This window comes from Leucoraja erinacea, chromosome 36 (assembly GCF_028641065.1).
Source record: "Leucoraja erinacea ecotype New England chromosome 36, Leri_hhj_1, whole genome shotgun sequence".
Classification (NCBI taxonomy): Eukaryota; Metazoa; Chordata; class Chondrichthyes; order Rajiformes; family Rajidae; genus Leucoraja; species Leucoraja erinaceus.
The window spans coordinates 11,106,717-11,126,668 of record NC_073412.1 but is presented as its reverse complement, the minus strand read 5'-3'; the positions used below and the strand labels follow the sequence as shown (position 1 = coordinate 11,126,668).

Sequence of the window (19,952 nt, the reverse complement as noted above, 5' to 3'; positions counted from 1 at the left end):
GTTAAGGGCCAGGTTGTTGTCAGCGCACCATGCTGCTAAGTGCTGGACCTCCTCCTTGATCAGAGTGTAGGCCAGCTTATCGTTGTTGACTGCTGATGAGGCCAATCACCGTTGTATCATCTGCATACTTGATGATGGTGTTCGTGCCATGTACCATGCAGTCATGCATTTGATGATGGTGTTAGTACCATGCAGTCATAGGTGAAGAGGGAGTAGAGGAGGGGGCTCAGCACACAGCCCTGTGGAACGCTGGTGTTCAGGGTGAGGGTTGAAGAGGTGTGCTTGTCTAACCTCACAGACTGGGGTCTGTTGGTTAGAAAGTCCAGTATCCAGTTGCAGAGGGAGGGGTCGATGCCCAGGTTACCGAGTTTGGTGATCAGTTTTGATGGTATAATGGTGTTGAATGCTGAGCTGTAATCGATGAACAGCATTCTTACGTAAGTGTCTCTGTTGTCGAGGTGGGAGAGGGCGGAGTGAAGTGCCGTTGAGATGGCATCCTCCGTACTCCTGTTCTTGCGGTAGGCAAACTGATAGGGATCCAGTGTGGGGGGTAGGCAGCTTTTGAGGTGTGCCAGGACCAGCCTCTCGAAGCACTTGGTGATGATGGGGGTAAGTGCAACTGGGCGGAAGTCGTTGAGGCTTGCCGCAGTGGAGTGTTTTGGCACTGGCACGATGGAGGTGGTTTTAAGGCAAGTGGGGACAACTGCTTGGGCAAGTGACAGGTTGAAGATGTCAGTCCAGACGTCTGTCAGCTGCGCAGCACAGGCCCTGAGCACGCGCCCGGGGATGCCGTCAGGGCCAGCAGCCATACGTGCATTAGTCCTACTCAGTGCCACGTACACGTCGTAGGGGGTGAGTGTGAGGGGTTGGTGATCGGCAGGTAGCACAGCCTTGATGGCTGTCTCTAGATTGTCCCTGTCGAAGCGGCCATAGAAATGATTAAGCTCCTCAAGGAAGGAGGCGTCTCTGGATATGGGGGTGATGTTGGAGGGTCTGTAGTCCGTGATGGCCTGGATGCCTTGCCACATGCGTCGGGGGTCGGAGTTGTTGTTGAAGTGCTCCTCAATCCTGAGCTTATGGCAGTGCTTGGCCTTCCTGATGCCCCTCTTCAGGTTAGCCCTGGATGAACTGTAGGCTCGAGCATCGCCTGACCTGAAAGCGGTGTCCCGTGCTTTCAGCAGTAGCCTGACCTCGCTGTTCATCCATGGCTTCTGATTCGGGTATATGGTCACCTGTTTGAGGGAGGTGACACTATTGATGGTGGAGTTTATAAAGTTCAGAACAGAGGATGTGTAGGAATCAATGTCCGTGTGAGAGTCAAGGGTGGCCTGGGCTGCAGCTAATGAGCCAGACTTATAGAAGGATTAAACGAGAACTTACCGTTTGAAGTTTGATCTTTATTTTATGAGAAGATGGAGTGAGAGACTACGTGAAGAACCCGCTAGTCCGCATGCGCATCAATCTTCAGAGCCACTGTATGAAGCCACAGTTCACGCAAACCAGTTTCAAGCTATAGAAAGATTAATAACCCTTGACTTACCTAATTAAATTTATGAGATTCAGGGTTGGGAGTGGAGGGCACGTTAAATGTTAAACGCTACCCACGTTAAAACGCTGCCCTCTTGTCAGATATGACCGAGTTATCTAGACGGAGATTACGTAAAGACTGAACTCTTCGTGCTGAAATAAGTGATATGACTAACTTATGAGTAGCTGCCCCAAGTTAGAGATGCAGCTGGTGCGAATTTGCGTAAAAAATATAATACTGATTACACATTCCACATTTCTTTGTATCTAGGCTTTAGAGGGTTCATATTAAAGACACCTCCCATAAACATTGTCACCAGTGGGTGAGAGCCAATCATTTGTTGTCCCAATCCAAGCACTAGATACGATGATAAGGCACTGCGAGCAGTGTTAATTGCGCTATAACTTAGTCGCTTCTCATAAAACCAAACTGAAAGAAATCCCCAAATCTCAGCTACTTCTGCTTTAAGGTAGTTCACATGTGTCTCCTCACACAACTTTTCCCCTGTTTTATGTGGGTAGCATACTGATTTCTTGCGCCATCTCGCCAAGCTGTAGTGATCACGTCAACTGTCCTGCTGGATAGTCCTATAAACTCGAAGGGTCTCTTTAAATCCTGCAAATTAATAAATCAATACGATCATGCAGTGGATGCACACAAGTGACAGGGTGAACCAACAACTGTTTGTGTCTGAGCAAATATAGGAGCTTCTTTCAGCAGACCTTTTTACAATGGAAACCATGGTTGAGTAGGCCAATTTGGCACTACTATAATACCTGTTGCCTTGTCTTGAATTATCTTTTGAAGACATCTTCCGATAAAGCAAAATGAGGAATTTCTTGACCTGGTGTCTGCTTCAGTTTTGTACCTACGTGGCAGATGTGCAGCTGACACCCATATTTTCCTCTTGTACACCGCGCCCAAATGGACTTTGCTTGTGCATCACATGTTTGAGACTTACAGCTACCCATATGGTTAATATACGCTACTGCTGTTGTATTGCCCCGATGTAGCCTGATTTGCATATCATGGTCATTTCCACAATACGTTCTCAATGCCTGGAATGCTGCTAGCATTTCCAAATAGTTGTGGCCATATTTTATGGCCATGTCTCAACTCATCCTCATTCCACTTACCATCACAACTAGTATAGGTGTCAGTTACACCCCAGCCCTCACTTTATAGTGTTATTGTGGGCTTACTAGGTACAATGAACCCTGTACCCTCGTGTGTGCTCAATCCCCCACTTGAATTCGGACATCGACTCTCGTCGGTCTCATACATCTATCAACATGTCCCATGTTCAATTTTGGGGCAAAAACCTTCTCACGATCCAGGCTTCTATAATGTATGGCCCCACAGCTGGGAAGGCAGCTACCAGCTTGCCTATCACCCTCGCAATCTGTCGTATAGTAGACTTCTATTCTTAAGTAAGCCTATGCATGCATCTACAAAATTCTGTTCTTATCTGTAGGTAGGGTCACAGACCTATCTGAAGAGTTTATGAGAAATCTTAGATATGCAATCGTTTTTGTTGGCTCAAGGCTGGACTTTCCAGGAAGAGTATCAAATCCTAGATCTTCTAGGCGTGTCTAGGTTGCTAAATCAGCTACCTGTGTCATATATCGTCTTTCCTACGATGAGCATGTCAACTATTTCCTATGACTCTCATGTACTGGTATCGGAAAAAATGCATCTTTTAGATCGATTGAGGCCATAATGCAATCCTCAATAATCAGCAATTTTGCTGAATGAAAAATCCATTCTAAAGGTTATATTCCCAGCCCATGTTCAGACTAGCCAAATCAAGAATTATTTGGTATACTCCATCTTCCTTAGACCTTGTGAAGATATTGGAAACATATTAATCTTGTTCATGGACAATCTCCTCAATCATATCCTTTTGTGTAATTTCACTATCTACTCAGATAGCTATATATTCTTCTTTAGACCGATTGCACGGGAATTTGGGCTTTTCTTGCCGTGGAGGAAACCGGTCAGAAAGAACGTCAGATTTATAGCTATTTATGGCTAGTAAAATGAAAGGGCCAGTGGTTATCTTTCCCCACTTACTTTAGCACAGCCTCATTATACCTCCAACTTGAATATCCTCTGTTCATTTCATGCAGCTGTAGGAATAACACTCACCTACCTAATGGGGTTAGGTGGTTGATTGACAGCATCTGCTGACACTGGTTTTTGTTCTGTCCCTTCCCTCTGGCTCTGACATCGTGGCCTGCTGTGGTTGAGACAGTGTGCGGCATGGGCCGTCTCCATGGTGAGTGCTATGAACCTGTGCCTAAAAAAGTCCTCTGTCTTAGTTGTGTAGGCCTGGTGCGCCAACCAGTATAGCGGTTTCAGCCACTAACTTGGTCGGGATGATATCTTTACACAGCAGTGCTAAGGTGTCTTACTGCACTTCAGAACATTGTGTTCCATCCACCAACCTCACAAACACCAAAATCCCTCTTGTGAGAGCTCTCTGAACTTGCTGGAGTTTTAGATCTTTAGACTTCGTTTAACCAATCAGAATGGCCCAGATGGTGATGTTAACCTTCGGTACATCACAAGTCTGGCAGTTATCAGGATTAACATACTTTTCAGCATTCTCCTGCATGTTCTCCTCATTCAGCAAATGTGAAGTCAAGTATATAATGCTACTTGCCAGATCTGCCTCTACTGGTTCACCTATCCCCGAAGGGATGGTAAATTTTAATCCCAAGTGCCGACAGCTCTTTTACAGTCGTGAGCTGAAAGGTATTATCCATTTGTTGAGGGAATCCTCATATTCCCAGCCCAAGTGGGAGATATCCTCAGATATCTGAATTGAACTGCCTGTATCAGCGCAGTGTACCTCCCCATCACAAGCTTCTCACTCGCTTATCTCCACTCTGGTGAGTTGGCTGATACCATCAACCTTAGATGTTGAGGCAGTGCCTCCCTGGCCAGTATTGTCCTTTTGGACAGCCAGTTCCGACTTGGTCTTCCCCGACCCTGGGGTCGACAAGCTGCTCATCTTCAGAGCTTTTGCAGAGGTTGCTGTGCAGGCCACCCTGCCAGCGTCTCCGAGCCCAGGTCTGTAAGCTGCCCCTTTTCGGAGCTTTTGCAGACGTTGCTGTGCAGGCCACACCTGCCAGCATTTCCAAGCCTGGGTTGACAAGCTGCTCCTTTTTGGAGCTTTCACGGAGGTTACTGTGCAGGCCGCGCCTGTTCACGTCTCCGAGCCCCGCTTGACAAGCTGCTCCCTTTCGGAGCTTTAGCGGAGGTTGCTGAGCAGGTCGCGCCTGCCAGCTACTCCGAGCCCGCTGTTAGCATCTCTGAGCTCGATAGCAACGGCCACCGACCTCACTCGTTGCCGTCATTCCCCACTGAATTTTCAATGGCACATCTCTTCTTGTTTCTTGCTTTGTCCATTTTTGGAAATCATACCCACATTGAAACAAGAAGTGCCGTTCCTGCGAAAAAAAAAACCTTACCTTCACCGTTAAAGCTCTGACGGAGCATTTCTGAATGCATCCGTATCTCGCTCCATGCGACGACGTATTGATGTGCATACGAACTGGCTGGCTCTTCACGTAGTCTCGTCACGAGACTTCGAAATAAAATTAAAGTTAAAAAGTAATTGTTTTGACTCAGAAGCAACAATCTCCAAAAGAAAATGATTGAGATTCAAAGATAATTAAGTCAAATCCATTGGTGAGATTAACTGTTGCTTGAAGTTATTTCCATTTGCGAGCTCCATTTGTCTCAATCACAGCAATGTGGGAAGAAATTAAAAGAGGCTGACTTTCACTTAGTGGTGAAATCCCTTTCTTTAAATTTCAAAACTTTAGATTATGTTGAAATATAATCTTTTTCAATCAGTTTTCCTTTTGGTATTAGCCACAATCTGAAAAAAAAACACTTGTTTCAATACTAGGAAGTACATTGTGTTAAGAGTATGAACGATTGTATCTCGTGCTGTACACTTCCGCGGGGAAGGGAGGGGGTGCACAGAAAATTCAACAGCTTCAGTTCGTAACTTAATTTTTTTGTGTTGAGCATTAAAGATAAATAAATTTGGTGGTAAGTAATACGGCAATAGCATGATTGGTGAACACTGCAGGACAATTCAATTCAATATTTTTACTTTCTTTGGTAGATGTGGATGAATGCCAAGCTATCCCAGGGAGCTGTCATGGGGGAAATTGCATAAATACCGTGGGATCCTTTGAATGCAAATGCCCAGCTGGACATAGATTTAGTGAAGAAACGCAAAAATGTGAAGGTAAGTTGTGGATCAATACATATATTCTAAAATATATTGATTTTAATGTTAAAAACCACTGTTTTACATATTTAGAACAAAAACCATGAAGTGTCGGCTTTGCAGAAAACAAACACAGATTGGATGACTGCTTTGCAGATCGACCATGTTTAGTTCATAGGGCGCCTCCAGGCACCCGTTACTTTAATTCTCTGCCCCATTTGCGTTCTGGCCTCTGTTTTTAGCTTTCTAGATTGCTTCAACTTTGCCCAACGAAAGTGTGAAGAAAAGTACCTCATCTTTCATATGGGCATATTGCCGTACTTGGGACAGTGTATGAAGTGTACAATTTCAGATCGCTGTCCACAGATGGGGCTGTATCTTTCTGTTTCAGTATTTCTGTTATTTTCTCTTCCATCTTACCTTTGGTCTGCACTCAATCACAGATACTCTGCCTTTTCACCTATTCCATTCTGGAACTGGAATCATTCCTGTTTTGTTTTTATTTTCCAGTGCTGATGAAATATATAATGAACAAAGAAATACATTTTCTTAAATTTTCTTGTTAACTTTTTGGGGATCTGAGCATTGCTGGGAAGGCCAACATTTATTTCTTACTAGACCAAGTGGGAGCGTTGGGCCCTGTTCCCCCAGCCCACTATTCCACCACTCACCTGTTCCCCCAACGCAACCCGTTCCTCCAACGCAAAATTCCACCACTCACCAATAACCCCCAACTGCGCAGGCGCGGCTCATTTCCCCTCATCCCCACAGGCATGAGATTTCTCCGTGGACCCGCAGATTTCAAAATGTGTTTAAAAAATCGAAATCTCTAAATGGCTTTCTGCGAGACAGTGGGGGTGGGACTGATGATCGAGGGCGTTGATTGGACGAGAGGGACGTCGGTCAGCAGACATTGGGGCAGGATATGATGATTCAGTGCGATGATTGGAGGAGGGAGGCGTCGGTCAGAGGTGGAAGTGCGGGGGGGGGGCGGGATTGAGGATAGAGAGTGGTAATTGGAGGAGGGAGATGTCCGGGGCTGGGACAAAGCGAGGCCTGGTGGAGCGAGGTGCCGGGGCCGAGAGCGCAGTTAGCGGCGGCTCTGGGGGAGGGCAGCGCGAGAGTGGGAACTGGGCTGGGTAAAGGGCGGGGTGTGGCTGCAGGGCCGGGGCCTTGTCGGTATCAAATAAGCGTTTTAAAGAAAGTAGAGTGTGTGTGAGCCCTGGTGCGCAAAGTGGGGAGTCTCTGTGAGTGCGAGTAAAGGTGAGGGAATGTCCCTGTGAGTGTGAGCTGTGAGAGGTTCCCTGTGTGTGTGAGCAAAGGTAAGGGTGGTGGGGGTGGGGTCCGTGTGAGTGGGGAAGACCCCGCGAGAAATTACAGTAAACAGGCAAGAAAACTGTCATTTCAAGGTACAATTATCACAAAAAAAATCCTACCGGGGGCAATGCTCCCTGGACCCCCATCTTTCTTCCTCTTTTTTCATTTTTTTCCCTGTCTCATGCCTATCCCCAGTACTCCCTCCTGCTCCTCTTCACCCTCCATCTTCTTTCCCCTGTCCTCCCTTTCCCCACTCCCTCACTTCTCCCTCCCTCTCCTTTCCCATACCCTTAGTCACTCCCTCCCTCCCTCCATAACTCTCTCCCCTCCTTTCCCTCTATCTGTTTAAATAACATTAAACAACAATCCTCTCGTTTCCTCCCCCACTCCGTCCTTCTCCTTACAATAATGTTACAAAACAAGGGACTGACTGACTTTCAGTTATTTTAAAATAACTGTCTGTGTCCGTGTCTGTGTCCAGCCGCCTGTGACTACGCTGTGATTCCAGCCGCTGCAGGGATTCGGGGGGCTGTTGGTCTGGGTCCGCGGAGAGGCTTCTCCCGCTCCCTCTTCCCTCCCCACGGCTGGTTGCCTCTCCTTCCCCCTTCCCTAAGCTGGTTGCCTCTCCCTTCTTCCTCGTGCGGCTGGTTACCTCCCCTCCTCCTCTTGCTCCTCCGGACCGCATGCGCGGCATTTTAAAATAACTGAAAGTCAGTCCGTCGCTTTTTAAGGCTGCGGCTCCGGGCCTGCGTGGAGGCTTCTCCCTCTCCCTCCCCTCTCCCGCGGCTGGTTGCCTCTCCCTCTTCCTCCACTATCTCGTGGCTGGTCGCTCGTGCGGAATTTAAAATAACTGAAAGTCGGTCAATCACTTTTCGAGGCTGTGGTCTTGAGCCGCGGGAGATGGACGTAGGAGCACGGCTCTGGCCCCAGTCTGTGTCCGTGTCTGTATCTAGCGCGCTTGGGGTTAGCGAGTTTTTTTAATGTAAATGTGATCTCATTGTGACGTCATAGCTGCTTACTGCCACTACGATTTTTCTCAAACTGGATGTGGTAAAGTTAAAAATGTGAATAACTTGTAAAATATAACATCAATCTGAACGAAAAGTGATAAAAAACACACCACAAGACAATTGTGAGTAAGGTGGTCCAAAAATTGTAGCGCTATCGTGTACCATTTTGGCGTAATTCAGGACATGACTCACAGACAGAGACAGAATGACTAACAAACAAGATGAGAGCTTTAGTAATAAGACCAAGTGGGACCCGTTGGGGTTCTGTCACATGGGAGGCCTGATCCCCCAACACAACCCGTTCCACCAAAGCAATTTTCCAATACTCACCCATTCCCCCAACGCAATCCGTTCCCCCAAAAAATATTCCACCACTCACCCATAGCCCCAACTGCGCAGGGGCCTGTCATTTCCCCTTAATCCCCAGCACTCCAACCCCCTCCTCTTCGGCCTACCAATCACTTGCTGCCAGGACTTTAAACGATGATCCAATTGCATTTCCCCTGCCTCCCCCAGCACTCCCTCCCCCTCCTCACCAGCCTCATTGTTTTTAAACTAAAAAGTTGCTGGCAGGACTCAGTGTTGTGACGTCATAGCTGTAACTGCCAGTGTGCAGATGGATGGCAATACGTGTCCATGGGCACCCTGAGGGAGTTCCGCGACCGCTGGGCTCCGCAGGGTGTTGAATGTATCCTCAATAAGTATTTGTATTGTATTATGGTGGTGGGTTCTGGCTTGTTTTATTGTAGTGTAATTAGTGAATACATTTTTTGATTATAAAAAAAAAGTGTTTGATTATTTAAAAAAAGGAAGACATTTTTCACAAAGTGGATTTTGTAAAGTTGAAAGTGAATAACTTGGAAAATATAACATCAATCTGAATGAAACTTGATTAAAAAAACACACCACAAGACAAGTGTGAGTAAGGTGGCCTAAACATTGTAGTGCTATCATGTACCGTTTTGGAATAATTCAGGGCATGATTCACAGACAGACTCACTAAGAAACAAAATGAGAGTAAGTAATGTATACTAGACCAAGTGGGACGCGTTGGGCCCTGTCCCCCAATGCAATTATCCACCACTCACCCGTTCCCCCAACGCAACCCGTTTCCAACACTCAGCCATTCCACCAACGTAACCCGTTCCCCCAACGCAATAATCCACCACCCACCCAAAGCCCCCAAGGAAGGCCTAGTCCCCCAATGCAACCCGTTCCCCAACGTAAGATTCCCCCACTCACCCAATGGGTGTCTGTCACACGGGATGCCTGGTTCTCCCAATGCAACCCGTTCCTCAACGTAAGATTCCACCACTCACCCGTTCCTCCAACGCAACCCGTTCCCAATGCAATATTCCACCACTCACCCAGAGCCCCCAACTGTGCAGGCCATTTTAAACTTTAAAAATATAGCAATTGTCTAAGTCCAAGTGAGTTTATTGTCATGTATCCCTGATAGGACAATGAAATTCTTGCTTTGCTTAGCACACAGAACATAGTAGGCATTTACTACAAAACAGATCAGTGTGTCCATATACCACAATATAAATATATACACACATAAACAAATAAACTGATAAAGTGCAAATAGCAGATAATGGGCCACCAATAATCAGAGTTTTGTCCGAGCCAGGTTTAATAGCCTGATGGCTGTGGGGAAGTAGCTATTCCTGAACCTGGTTGTTGCAGTCTTCAGGCTCCTGTACCTTCTACCTGAAGGTAGCAGGGAGATGAGTGTGTGGCCAGGATGGTGTGGGTCTCTGATGATACTGCCAGCCTTTTTGAGGCAGCGACTGCGATACATCCCCTCGATGGAAGGAAGGTCAGAGCCGATGATGGACTGGGCAGTGTTTACTACTTTTTGTAGTCTTTTCCTCTGCAGGGCACTCAATTTGCCAAACCAAGCCACAATGCAACCGGTCAGCATGCTCTCTACTGTGCACCTGTAGAAGTTAGAGAGAGTCCTCCTTGACAGGCCGACTCTCCGTAATCTTCTCAGGAAGTAGAGGCGCTGATGAGCTTTCTTGATAATTGCATCAGTGTTCTCAGACCAGGAAAGATCTTCAGAGATGTGCATGCCCGGGAATTTGAAGCTCTTGACCCTTTCAACCATCGACCCATTGATATAAATGGGACTGTGGGTCCCCATCCTACTCCTTCCGAAGTCCACAATCAGTTCCTTGGTTTTGCTGGTGCTGAGGGCCAGGTTATTGTGCTGGCACCATATGGACAGTTGCTCGATCTCTCTTCTGTACTCTGACTCATCCCCATCAGTGATACATCCCACAACAGTGGTGTCGTCAGCAAACTTGATGATGGAGTTCGCACTGTGACCGGCTACGCAGTCATGAGTATAGAGTGAGTACAGCAGGGGACTGAGCACGCAGCCGTGAGGTGCTCCCGTGCTGATTGTTATCGAGGCTGACACATTTCCACCAATACGAACAGACTGTGGTCTGTGAATGAGGAAGTCGAGGATCCAATTGCAGAGGGATGCGCAGAGACCCAGTTCTGCGAGTTTGGCAATTGCACTAAGATTTAATGTGATGTAGGTGCCATTGATAAGGCCATCTTTTGTTATCCAAATCTAATCATTAACTTTGCTGTGCTGGGTTAGGCTGGCAGATTCTTTCCCTGAAGGACATTTGCTGTGAAGGACTCGGTGTTCTGGGATTGAAATATTGTAACCGGTAGGGCATTGTGATGTCATAACTCCCAGTGCAGATTTGAAGAAATCCACCTTTTAAATGTCACTTTAAACTTGTAAATCTCTCCCACTACGTCCCTCCCCTTATAATAGAAATTACCAGCAGAGATCCTATTGTGATGTCATTTTCGGTTTTCGGAATCTTCACGGCAGCTTGTGTAAATTAGATCAAATTGTGATTGGACGACTGTGAGATGGCATTGTGACATCATCACTGGAAGCTTCTTGAAAAGTCTCACTCTCACAGGCAGTTGTTATTGTCAAAGTTGGTTTATTTGAAACGTTAAATATCAATAACGTGAAATATAACATAAAATGTGAAGAAACTTGATACGACCATGGGAAAAAGCTGAGTAACATTCTGCAAAAATGTTCGCGCTGTTGTGTTCCGTTTTGGCATAGTTCTTTGATCTCACAGACAGATAAACTAGACGAGACTTTTAATAGTATACTAGAACAAGTGGGACCCGTTGGGCCCCGTCCCCTAACACGGGGTGGGTGAGGCGCTGCGTCACATGGGAGGGGTGGTCCCTGAACGCGACTTCACCCCGGAGACAGGCGCCTCCCGGAGCCAATTACCCCCATCACCCGTTCGCCCAACGCAATATTCCACCACTCACCCATAAGACAGGCTGCTTTTGTAGCCTCAATATTTGTGTGCCTGGGCCAGTTGAGTTTTCAGTCAATGATAACCCAGAATATTGATGATGCAGTTCATACCAATTGTAACGCCCCTTAGATGTCATGGATAGATGTTAACCCACTACCTTGTTGGGTAGTGGTCTATTCCTTGTCAATTGCCACCTATTCCTTTCCTCCGGAGATGCTGCCTGACTTGCTGAGTTACTCCAGCATGTTGTGTCTATCTTTGGTCTAAACCAGCATCTGCAGTTCCTTCCTACACATGTGTAAGATAATTTTATTCAGTTGTATATGGTAATTCCCTGGCATAATGTTATTTGCTACATATCAGCAGATATCTGAATGTTGACGACTTGCACACAGAGAAGGACTACTTCATTGGCTGAGGAATTACAGATGGGATTGGACATTGTGTAATTATCAGCAAACATCTCCACTCCCAACCCCGCACCCCCACTTCGAAGATCATAATGCAAGTAGGATAGCTGAGAAAACAGCTGAGTATGATTGGGCCGAGTACATAGTTCCACTTAACTGGAAAAATCCCCAAATAGGCTGCATTCCCAGATTACTGAGCGAAGTTGATCGAGAAATAGTGGATGCATTAGTAGTCATTTTCCATTCTTTAATCTCTACATCAGTTCCATTGGATTGGTGGGTAGCTACCCCACTGTTTAAAAAAAGCGGAAGAGAGAGAGAAGATAGAATTATAGACAAGGTGGCTCGACGTTGGTTGTGAGTAAAATGTTACTTCTATTAAACTTGCAATAGCAGAACATTTGGAAAACAGTGAATGGATCTGTTCAATCAGCATGGATTTACAAAATAGAGATCTTGTTTGACAGATTTACTGAACTTTTTTGAGAACGTAACCAATAGTGGATTGGGAAGAATCAACAGATGTAACAGCTTTGAGCTTTCAGAAAGCTTTTGACATGTCCCACGTTAGAAACTAATATGCAAGTTTGTAGAAAGTTAGATTGAGGATAATGTACTGATGTGGACAGAGAGCTGGTTGGCACACGGGAAAATGTGTAGGGATAAATGGTCCCCCCCCCGGCACCCAAGTGGCACGCAGTGAGTTGTGTGTTACCATAGGATTTGTTGCATGAACTCCAGTTTTCAGAATATACATTAGTTATTTGAGGGAATTAAATGTAATAATCCATGTTTGAGAACAACATAAAGTCTGGTGGGAGCAGGCACTCTAGGGAGAATGCAGAGAAGCTCCAGAGTGATTGGCATATACATGGCAGTTACATTATAATGTCAGATTATCCATTTTGGTTGCAAATGCAGGATAGCAGATTTTTATCCAAACAACAAGAGAGCTATCGTTATGCAACAAATGTTGAAAATAGGTGGTTCAGAAGTTAAATAGTATGTTGGCCTTCATTGCAAAAGTAATTGAGCATTAGAGCAGGAATGTCTTACTACAGTTGTATAGGACCTCAGTGAAACAGCAACGATTAATATGCTTAGTTTTTATATTATTTAAAGGGGGATGTCATTGCAGTGGAGGGATTGCAGTGAAGGTTCACAAGGTTGATTTGTGGGCTGGCCAGACTAACATATTAAAAGAGATATGATTCTTAGAGTTTAGAAGACTGCGAGAAGTCATTGAAGCTAATAAAATTCTGATGGAACTGGACAGGCTAGATGCTGGAAAGATGTTTCCAGTGAAAGTCCAAAACCAGGGGTCATACGCAGGGCATAAGCTGCTTGGGACTGAAATGTAGAGACATTTTTTTAGCCAAAGAATGTCAGTTTGTGGAATTCTCTACCACAGAAGTCTGTTGAAGCCAAACCGTAAATGTGTTCAGAAAGAAGTTATGCGTAGTATTAATGGCTAATTAAATCAAGGAATATGAGGAAAAACCAGGAACAGGATTCTGAATTTAAATGATCAGCCAGATTCACATTGAATAGCAAAGCAGGTTTGAAGGTTGAATGGATTATTATGGACTACTATTTCCTATATTTATATGTAAGAATTATATGCAATAGACCAGTATCTTCTGAAGCAAATAATCATCAGAACAAATAATTTTGAATTTGGTATATTCTGAAATTCCAAAGAAGTGTCCTGACCTGAAACATCAACAATCCATGTTCTCTACAGATGCTGCCTGACCTGCTAAGTTCCTCCAGCTTTTAGTGTCTTATCTGCTGCCTGACCCTTGTGTCTTATTTTGTCCAATTAACATTTTGGTTTTAATCAAGGAAAAAAATAAGATAATGTATTAAATGCCAAGTGATTTAGCCATTTGCTATCAAGTGTTTTTTTATTCAAACTTTGGTTAGGTGCAAGAAATTGTAAGGTTTTTTTCATTAAAAATTCATCATTGGAGGAGCTACGGAAAATAACAAAGCAGAATTTAAAATCTTTTTTGAGTGGGAAGCATTGCTGCTGCTTTTGAAGGTTTAAAATTACTGCTCAGTAATAAGAAATAGGCATAAAGCATAAATGTCATACTGGAATATGATCACTATAACTTCACACATGCCGGTGGTTCTGTAAATGTGTTCATAGGAATTGTGCACTTTTCTAATCCTTAAACAATGGGGAAAAATCAACGTACAGTAGCTTAAAAGCACAGCAAAACAAAAATGGTTTTCAATATAAACACCATGGGTACCAATTGCTACATAGACCACATCAAACTACAGAAAATTTAAGGGACATCCCAATAATACATCAGTAAGCATCAACTAACACTGCCTAAAATTGAATGGTTAGCTTGGACAAGTCGGACCAAAGGGCCTGTTTCTGTGATGTATGACTCTTTAACTCTGTAAGAATAATCCTCACGTGCCCATCATTGGCCAATTGTAACATTTGAAAGTATTTCTGATTGCAATCCCATAATTCTAAGGCATGCCAGCATTTTGAAATCCACAATATGAATGTGAGGAAGGAAGAGCACTAGAAACAGCAAGAAAATAGGAAAAGAGCCATCTGGCTTGTCAAGCCTTCCCTGCCATTCAATATGGTGATGGCTGATCTGTCCCAGGTCTCAACACCTCATGTGTGTTAGATCCACAAAGCCTTCAATTGCCCAATCTTTCAAAAAACGATACCTCCAGTATCCTAGCCTCCAAAAACCTTTGAGGTAGCGGACACTGAAGATTCATATCCATCTCAGTTTGAAATGTCCGGTCCCTGTCATTTAATTATGGCTCTTCATTCAAGGCTTTCCCACAAGTGGAAACATAACATCTACCCAGTGATGCCCTCTTAGTATCTTATATATTTCGATAAGATTACCCATCATTCTTCTTGCCTTCAGAAAATACAGATCAGACTTTCTTAGCTGTTCACAACAGGTCAGCTCTCTCATCCCAAGCATTAGCCTGCTGAAACTATTCTGGACAGCCTGTATTCTAGTCTATTCGCTCTTAAATGAGGGACCTTGTTTGTGCACAGTACTTGAGATGCAGCCTCACCAACACTTTGTACAATTGTAATAATACTTCTCTATATTTGTTCTAGTCCCTATCAACATGTCAGCATGTCATTTGCCTTCTTAATTACTTGATGCACCTGCATGCTAACTTTATATTTTTGATGCCTCAAGTAGGAATCATTTATAGTTTTAACTTCCAAAATTCCCATGGCTAAAATACATTTGTACATTTTCCTTGCATAGGAGTTTGAATATGTTCCAAAGGTAGATTGTGCATCTTCTTTCTGGCACAATATATCAACAATTTGGCTAATATACACATTGTTAAGCTGCATTCCTCTAGTGATCAAGGACTGTGGGGTGTATAATGAATTTTATAGCGTTCTGCTATAATTTAGATTTAGTTTTGAAAATTAATATATTAGAGTAACTCAGCGATACAGGCTGCATCTCTGGAGAGAAGGAACAAGTGATGGTTGAGACCCTTCTTCAGACTGGAGTCAGGCGAAAGGGAAACTATAGATATGGAAGGGCAAGGTGTCAAAATGACAGATCAAAGCAATGGGGAGCAAGGAAATGTAGAATGGTTCATTGTTATAATAAATCATCTATTATAAACCTACTGACTGCCACAGCTATCTGGACCACACTTCTTCCCACCCTGGTTAACATTTTTTCCCACCTTCCCACCCAAACTCCCCGTTGTTCAAGATGTGGACTCTTATACATCGACAGGTCCAAGCATAGGCTCGGCGATCGTTTCGCTGAACACCTTAGCTTAGTCCACCTGTACCTACCTGATATTGCTAAACACTTTAATTCCATCTTCCATTCCCATACTGACCTTTCTGTCCTGGGCCTCTTCGACTCTTTCAGCCTGGATCTTTGTGCTCTTCTATGGAGTGAGACTGCTTATTTTTATATGGACACAATCCCTCAAGGCTTGCAAAGTAACCCATGGTCTCTGCTCCAGCTGTATTTGTTCCTGACAATAAGGTTTTCGTTATACTTTCACATTTTTATGGTGACGTTCCAGTGTTTAACAACTAAAAGAATGATTGGCATTAGATTAGTCCAGGGATAGCCACAACTTTTATAAATAAGAGGCTCAGTATCAGTGTTTTTATTGAGGGCTGCCCTCTGAGAGTGGACGTTTCATATGTACTTTATTAAAACATTTTTCCTTTTCAAATTTTTGGCAGTCATGGTTTCCCTATTGCCCTTCTTTTGTTTCTCTGTCTTGCATTCATTGGTTTGATTTCCTTTGGATTCATTGTTTCTTTGTTTGAATTTGGAAATATAATGGACAGCTGCACAAAAACAAGTTGAAAGAGTTTTTAGTTTGATACATCTGGGATTCTGTCCTTAAGTGGAACAGATACTAGTTTCTAGCACTTCCTCCATTACATCACTCAAATCCAATCTTGCCTTAATTCAGCTGTGTTTCCCATCTTCCAAACTGTATGTCAGCCATTGCTTGGTTGGGTATTTACTCTTTGAAGTCTTAAACACCACTGGATTATTGCATCGCCAAAAATGCCATTTTAAGGATGACTTGAAACCAATGTATGGCCCGCCCTTTAAGTTACATTAAAAAAAATATTGATATACTGTTTTGAAGAAGAGCGAGGAAGTTGTCCTCAATGTCCAGGCGAAGACCTATTCCACACTGAAAATCATAACTTCATAAGTCATAGGAGCAGAACTAAGCCAATCGCCCATTGAGTCTACTCCGCTATTCAATCATGGCTGATCTATCTTTCCCTCTTAACCCCATTCTCCTGCCTTCTCCCCATAACATTTGACATCCTTCCTAATCAAGAATCTGTCAATCTCTGCTTTAAAAATACCCAATGACCTGGCCTGTACAAATTCCCCACCCACTAACTAAATAAATTCCTCAACATCTCTTTTCTAAAGCTACGTTGCTTTATTCTGAGGCTGTACTCTCTGGTCCTAGACTTTCCCACTAGTGGAAACATCCTCTCCAAATCCATTCTATTCAGGCCTTTCACTATTCAGTAAGCTTCAAAGGTGTCCCCTCATCCTTCTAAATTCCAGTGAGTATAGGCCCAGTGCCATCAAACGCTCATCATACTTTACCCCAATCATCCCTGGGATAACCTCCTCTGGATGTTCTCCAATGCTAGCACATCTCTCATCAGATATGGAGCTAAAATTACTCACAATACTCTAAATGCAGACTTACAAGTGCCTTGTAAAGCTTCAGCATTACATCCCTATTTTTATATTTTAGTCCTCTCGAAATGAATGCTAACATTGCATTTGCCTTCCTTACTACCGATTCAATTTGCAAATTAACCTTTTGCGAATCCAGCACTAGCACACCCGAGTCCCTTTGTACCTCCAATTTCAGAATCCTCTCCCCTTTTAGAAAATAGTCTATGCCTTTATTTCCGACTTCCAAAGTGCATGACTGCACACTTTGTTACGCTGTATACCATCTGCCATTTCTTTTGCCCATTCTCCCCTGTCCAAGTCCATCTGCAAAATCCCTGCTTCCTGTACATTACCTGACCTTCCACCTGTCTTCGTATCATCCACAAACATAGCCTCAAGACTTCAATTCCGTCATCCAAATCATTGATATACAACGTGAAGAGTAGCGGTTCCAACACCAACCCCTGCGGAACACCACTAGTCACTGGCAGCTAACTAGAAAAAAAAAAGCAAACCTTTATTCCCACTCTTTGCCATCTGCTTTTCAACCAACCATCCATGCTAGTATCTTTTCTCTAATACCATGGGCTCTCATCTTGTTTAGCAGCCTCATATGCGGCTGAAAGAGCCTTATCAAAGGCCTTCTGAAAATCCAGGTAAACAACATCCACTGACGCTCCTTTGTCTACCCTGCTATTTACTTCCTCAAAGAACTCCATCAGATTTGTCAGGCAACATCTCCCCTGCACAAACCATGCTAACTTTGGCCTATTTTTTCATGTGCTTCTAAGTACTTGTAAACTTCATCCTTAGTAAAAATCTTAGCTACCACTGAAGTCAGGCTAACCGGCCTATAGTTTCCCTCTTTTGCCTTTGCTCCCTTCTTGAACAATGAAGTAAAATGTGTAATTTTCCAGTGACTCTCCTGACTCTCGTGATTCTTGAAAGATCACCACCAATGCCGTCACAATCTTTAAAGCAATCTCTTTCAGAACGCTGAGGTGTAGTCCATCTGGTCTAGGTGACATCCACATTCAGATCTTTCAGCTTCCAAGGCACCTTCTGCTTGGTAATAATAACTCCACTAACTTCCACCACTCAGCTGTGAAGAGTGATGCAAAATAATATTCAATTCCACTGTCCACTGCCCATTTCTTTACTCCCCATTATTACTTCTTCAGGGTCATTTTTGAGTGATCCAATGTCCACTCTTTATATATCTGAAGAAACTTTTGCTGTCCTCTTATATTATTGGCTAGCTTGCCTTCATATTTAATCTTTTCTCCCCGTAATGCTTTTTTATTTACCTTCTGTTGGTTTCAAAAGCTTCCCAATCCTCGAGCTTCCTAATAATTTTTGAAGAATTATGTGCCTTCTCTTTTAATATTATGCAGTCTTTGATTTCACTTGTCAGACACGGTCGTCTCATTCTCCCAGAATGCCATTGCTGCTCCACATCATTCCTGCGAGGGTACCTTTCCAATCAGCTTTAGCCAGCGACTCCATCATGCCTTTGTAGTTACCATTACTCAACAGTAATACCGACACATATGATTTCATGTTTAAGAAGGAACTGGTTTAAATCGAAGGCGGACACAAAATGCTGGGGTAACTCAGCAGGACAGACGGCATCTCTAGAGAGAAGGAATGGGTGACGTTTCGGGTCCAAAACTTCACCCATTCCTTCTCTCCAGAGATGCTGCCTGTCCCGCTGAGTCACTCCAACATTTTGTGTCTACATCTGATTTAATCTTCTCCCTCTCAACTTTGTGTTATGTGTATTAACCAGCATCTGCAGTTCTTTTTTTTAATATTATCATAATGCCACCTTACACCTAAATGAGTGCAAGTATCACAATCCATGATCTTTTTCTCTATAGTTTTCAGTGTACTATTCCTCATAACTATAGTTGTTGGTGCTGCCAAATCTGGGCATTTGAGTGCTGTAGAAAAGCTTAGTAGATGATCTATGGCTTGTGTGGAGCCCCATGATTTTATCAGAAATTGCTGTATTCTATTTTGAATCTCTTTTGGCTCTGCCACATGTACGATTTATAATTGGAGTCAGATGCTAACCTCTCACTGGCTGTGATTTGCTCTCACTTCATTTAGTAATTTTGCTGCCTAGTTTCTACCATCTTCAATGCCAGAGGTGGGTGGGGGGGGACATGCGAATGGGCATCTTGGCCAGGCCCAGGAGCAAACCGACAGGGAGATCTACCCCCGATCGGCCCTCCCCACTCCGTCTTGTATCCAAACACCAGGATCGTGGTACTAAAATACAACCAGAAATGAAGGAGCAGCTCCTTCAGATATTCTCTCCCTCTCTCTCTGGCAGCTTTGGGCCAAGCCCTCTCATAGATGAACTGAGGCCAAGGCCAATATCAATTTTAGAGGCCCCCAAACCAAGATCAAGCAGAGACCACCCAATTTTAGAGGCCCCCAAATCAAGATCCCTTTGAAGCAGACAGACATGAGGCTCATGCCAAATGGCATTTGTTGCCCCACCCCTCTGACAGGGCCTGCTTTGGCAACCTCTCCTTCAGCTGTTGCCATTGGCAACGTCCCATTGTGATGTAATTGTGGCATTCGGCAGCTTGAGAGCCAATTGTGATTGGTGCACTGTGAGTTGCATTGACATCATCATTTGAAGCTGCTGGAAAAAGGCTCGGTGAGAAGCAGTTTTTGGCTTTTTTTTAACTTTAATGGCGAATAACTTTTGAAATGGAGCATGAAATCTGAAGTGAACCTGATGAGGTCACGGGGGGGGGAAATGTGAGTAAGAATATGTAAACATTTAAGCGTTAACGTGTAGCGTTTTGAGGAACATACAATGAATACAGACACACACACGCACACGATCAGACTTTTATAGGTATATACTAAACCAAGTGCAGACCTGTTCGGTCTG

General features: G+C 44.0%; 1 protein-coding gene across 1 annotated transcript in view; it reads left to right on the top strand.

Moving 5' to 3' along the window:
• LOC129713552 (fibrillin-1-like) overlaps nt 1-19,952 on the top strand; it is a 312,091-nt gene that overhangs the window by 68,378 nt on the left and 223,761 nt on the right. The window contains exon 7 of the mRNA XM_055662676.1: nt 5,670-5,795. Coding sequence (XP_055518651.1) covers nt 5,670-5,795 — 126 coding nt within the window. The remainder of the gene's footprint in view (nt 1-5,669; nt 5,796-19,952) is intronic.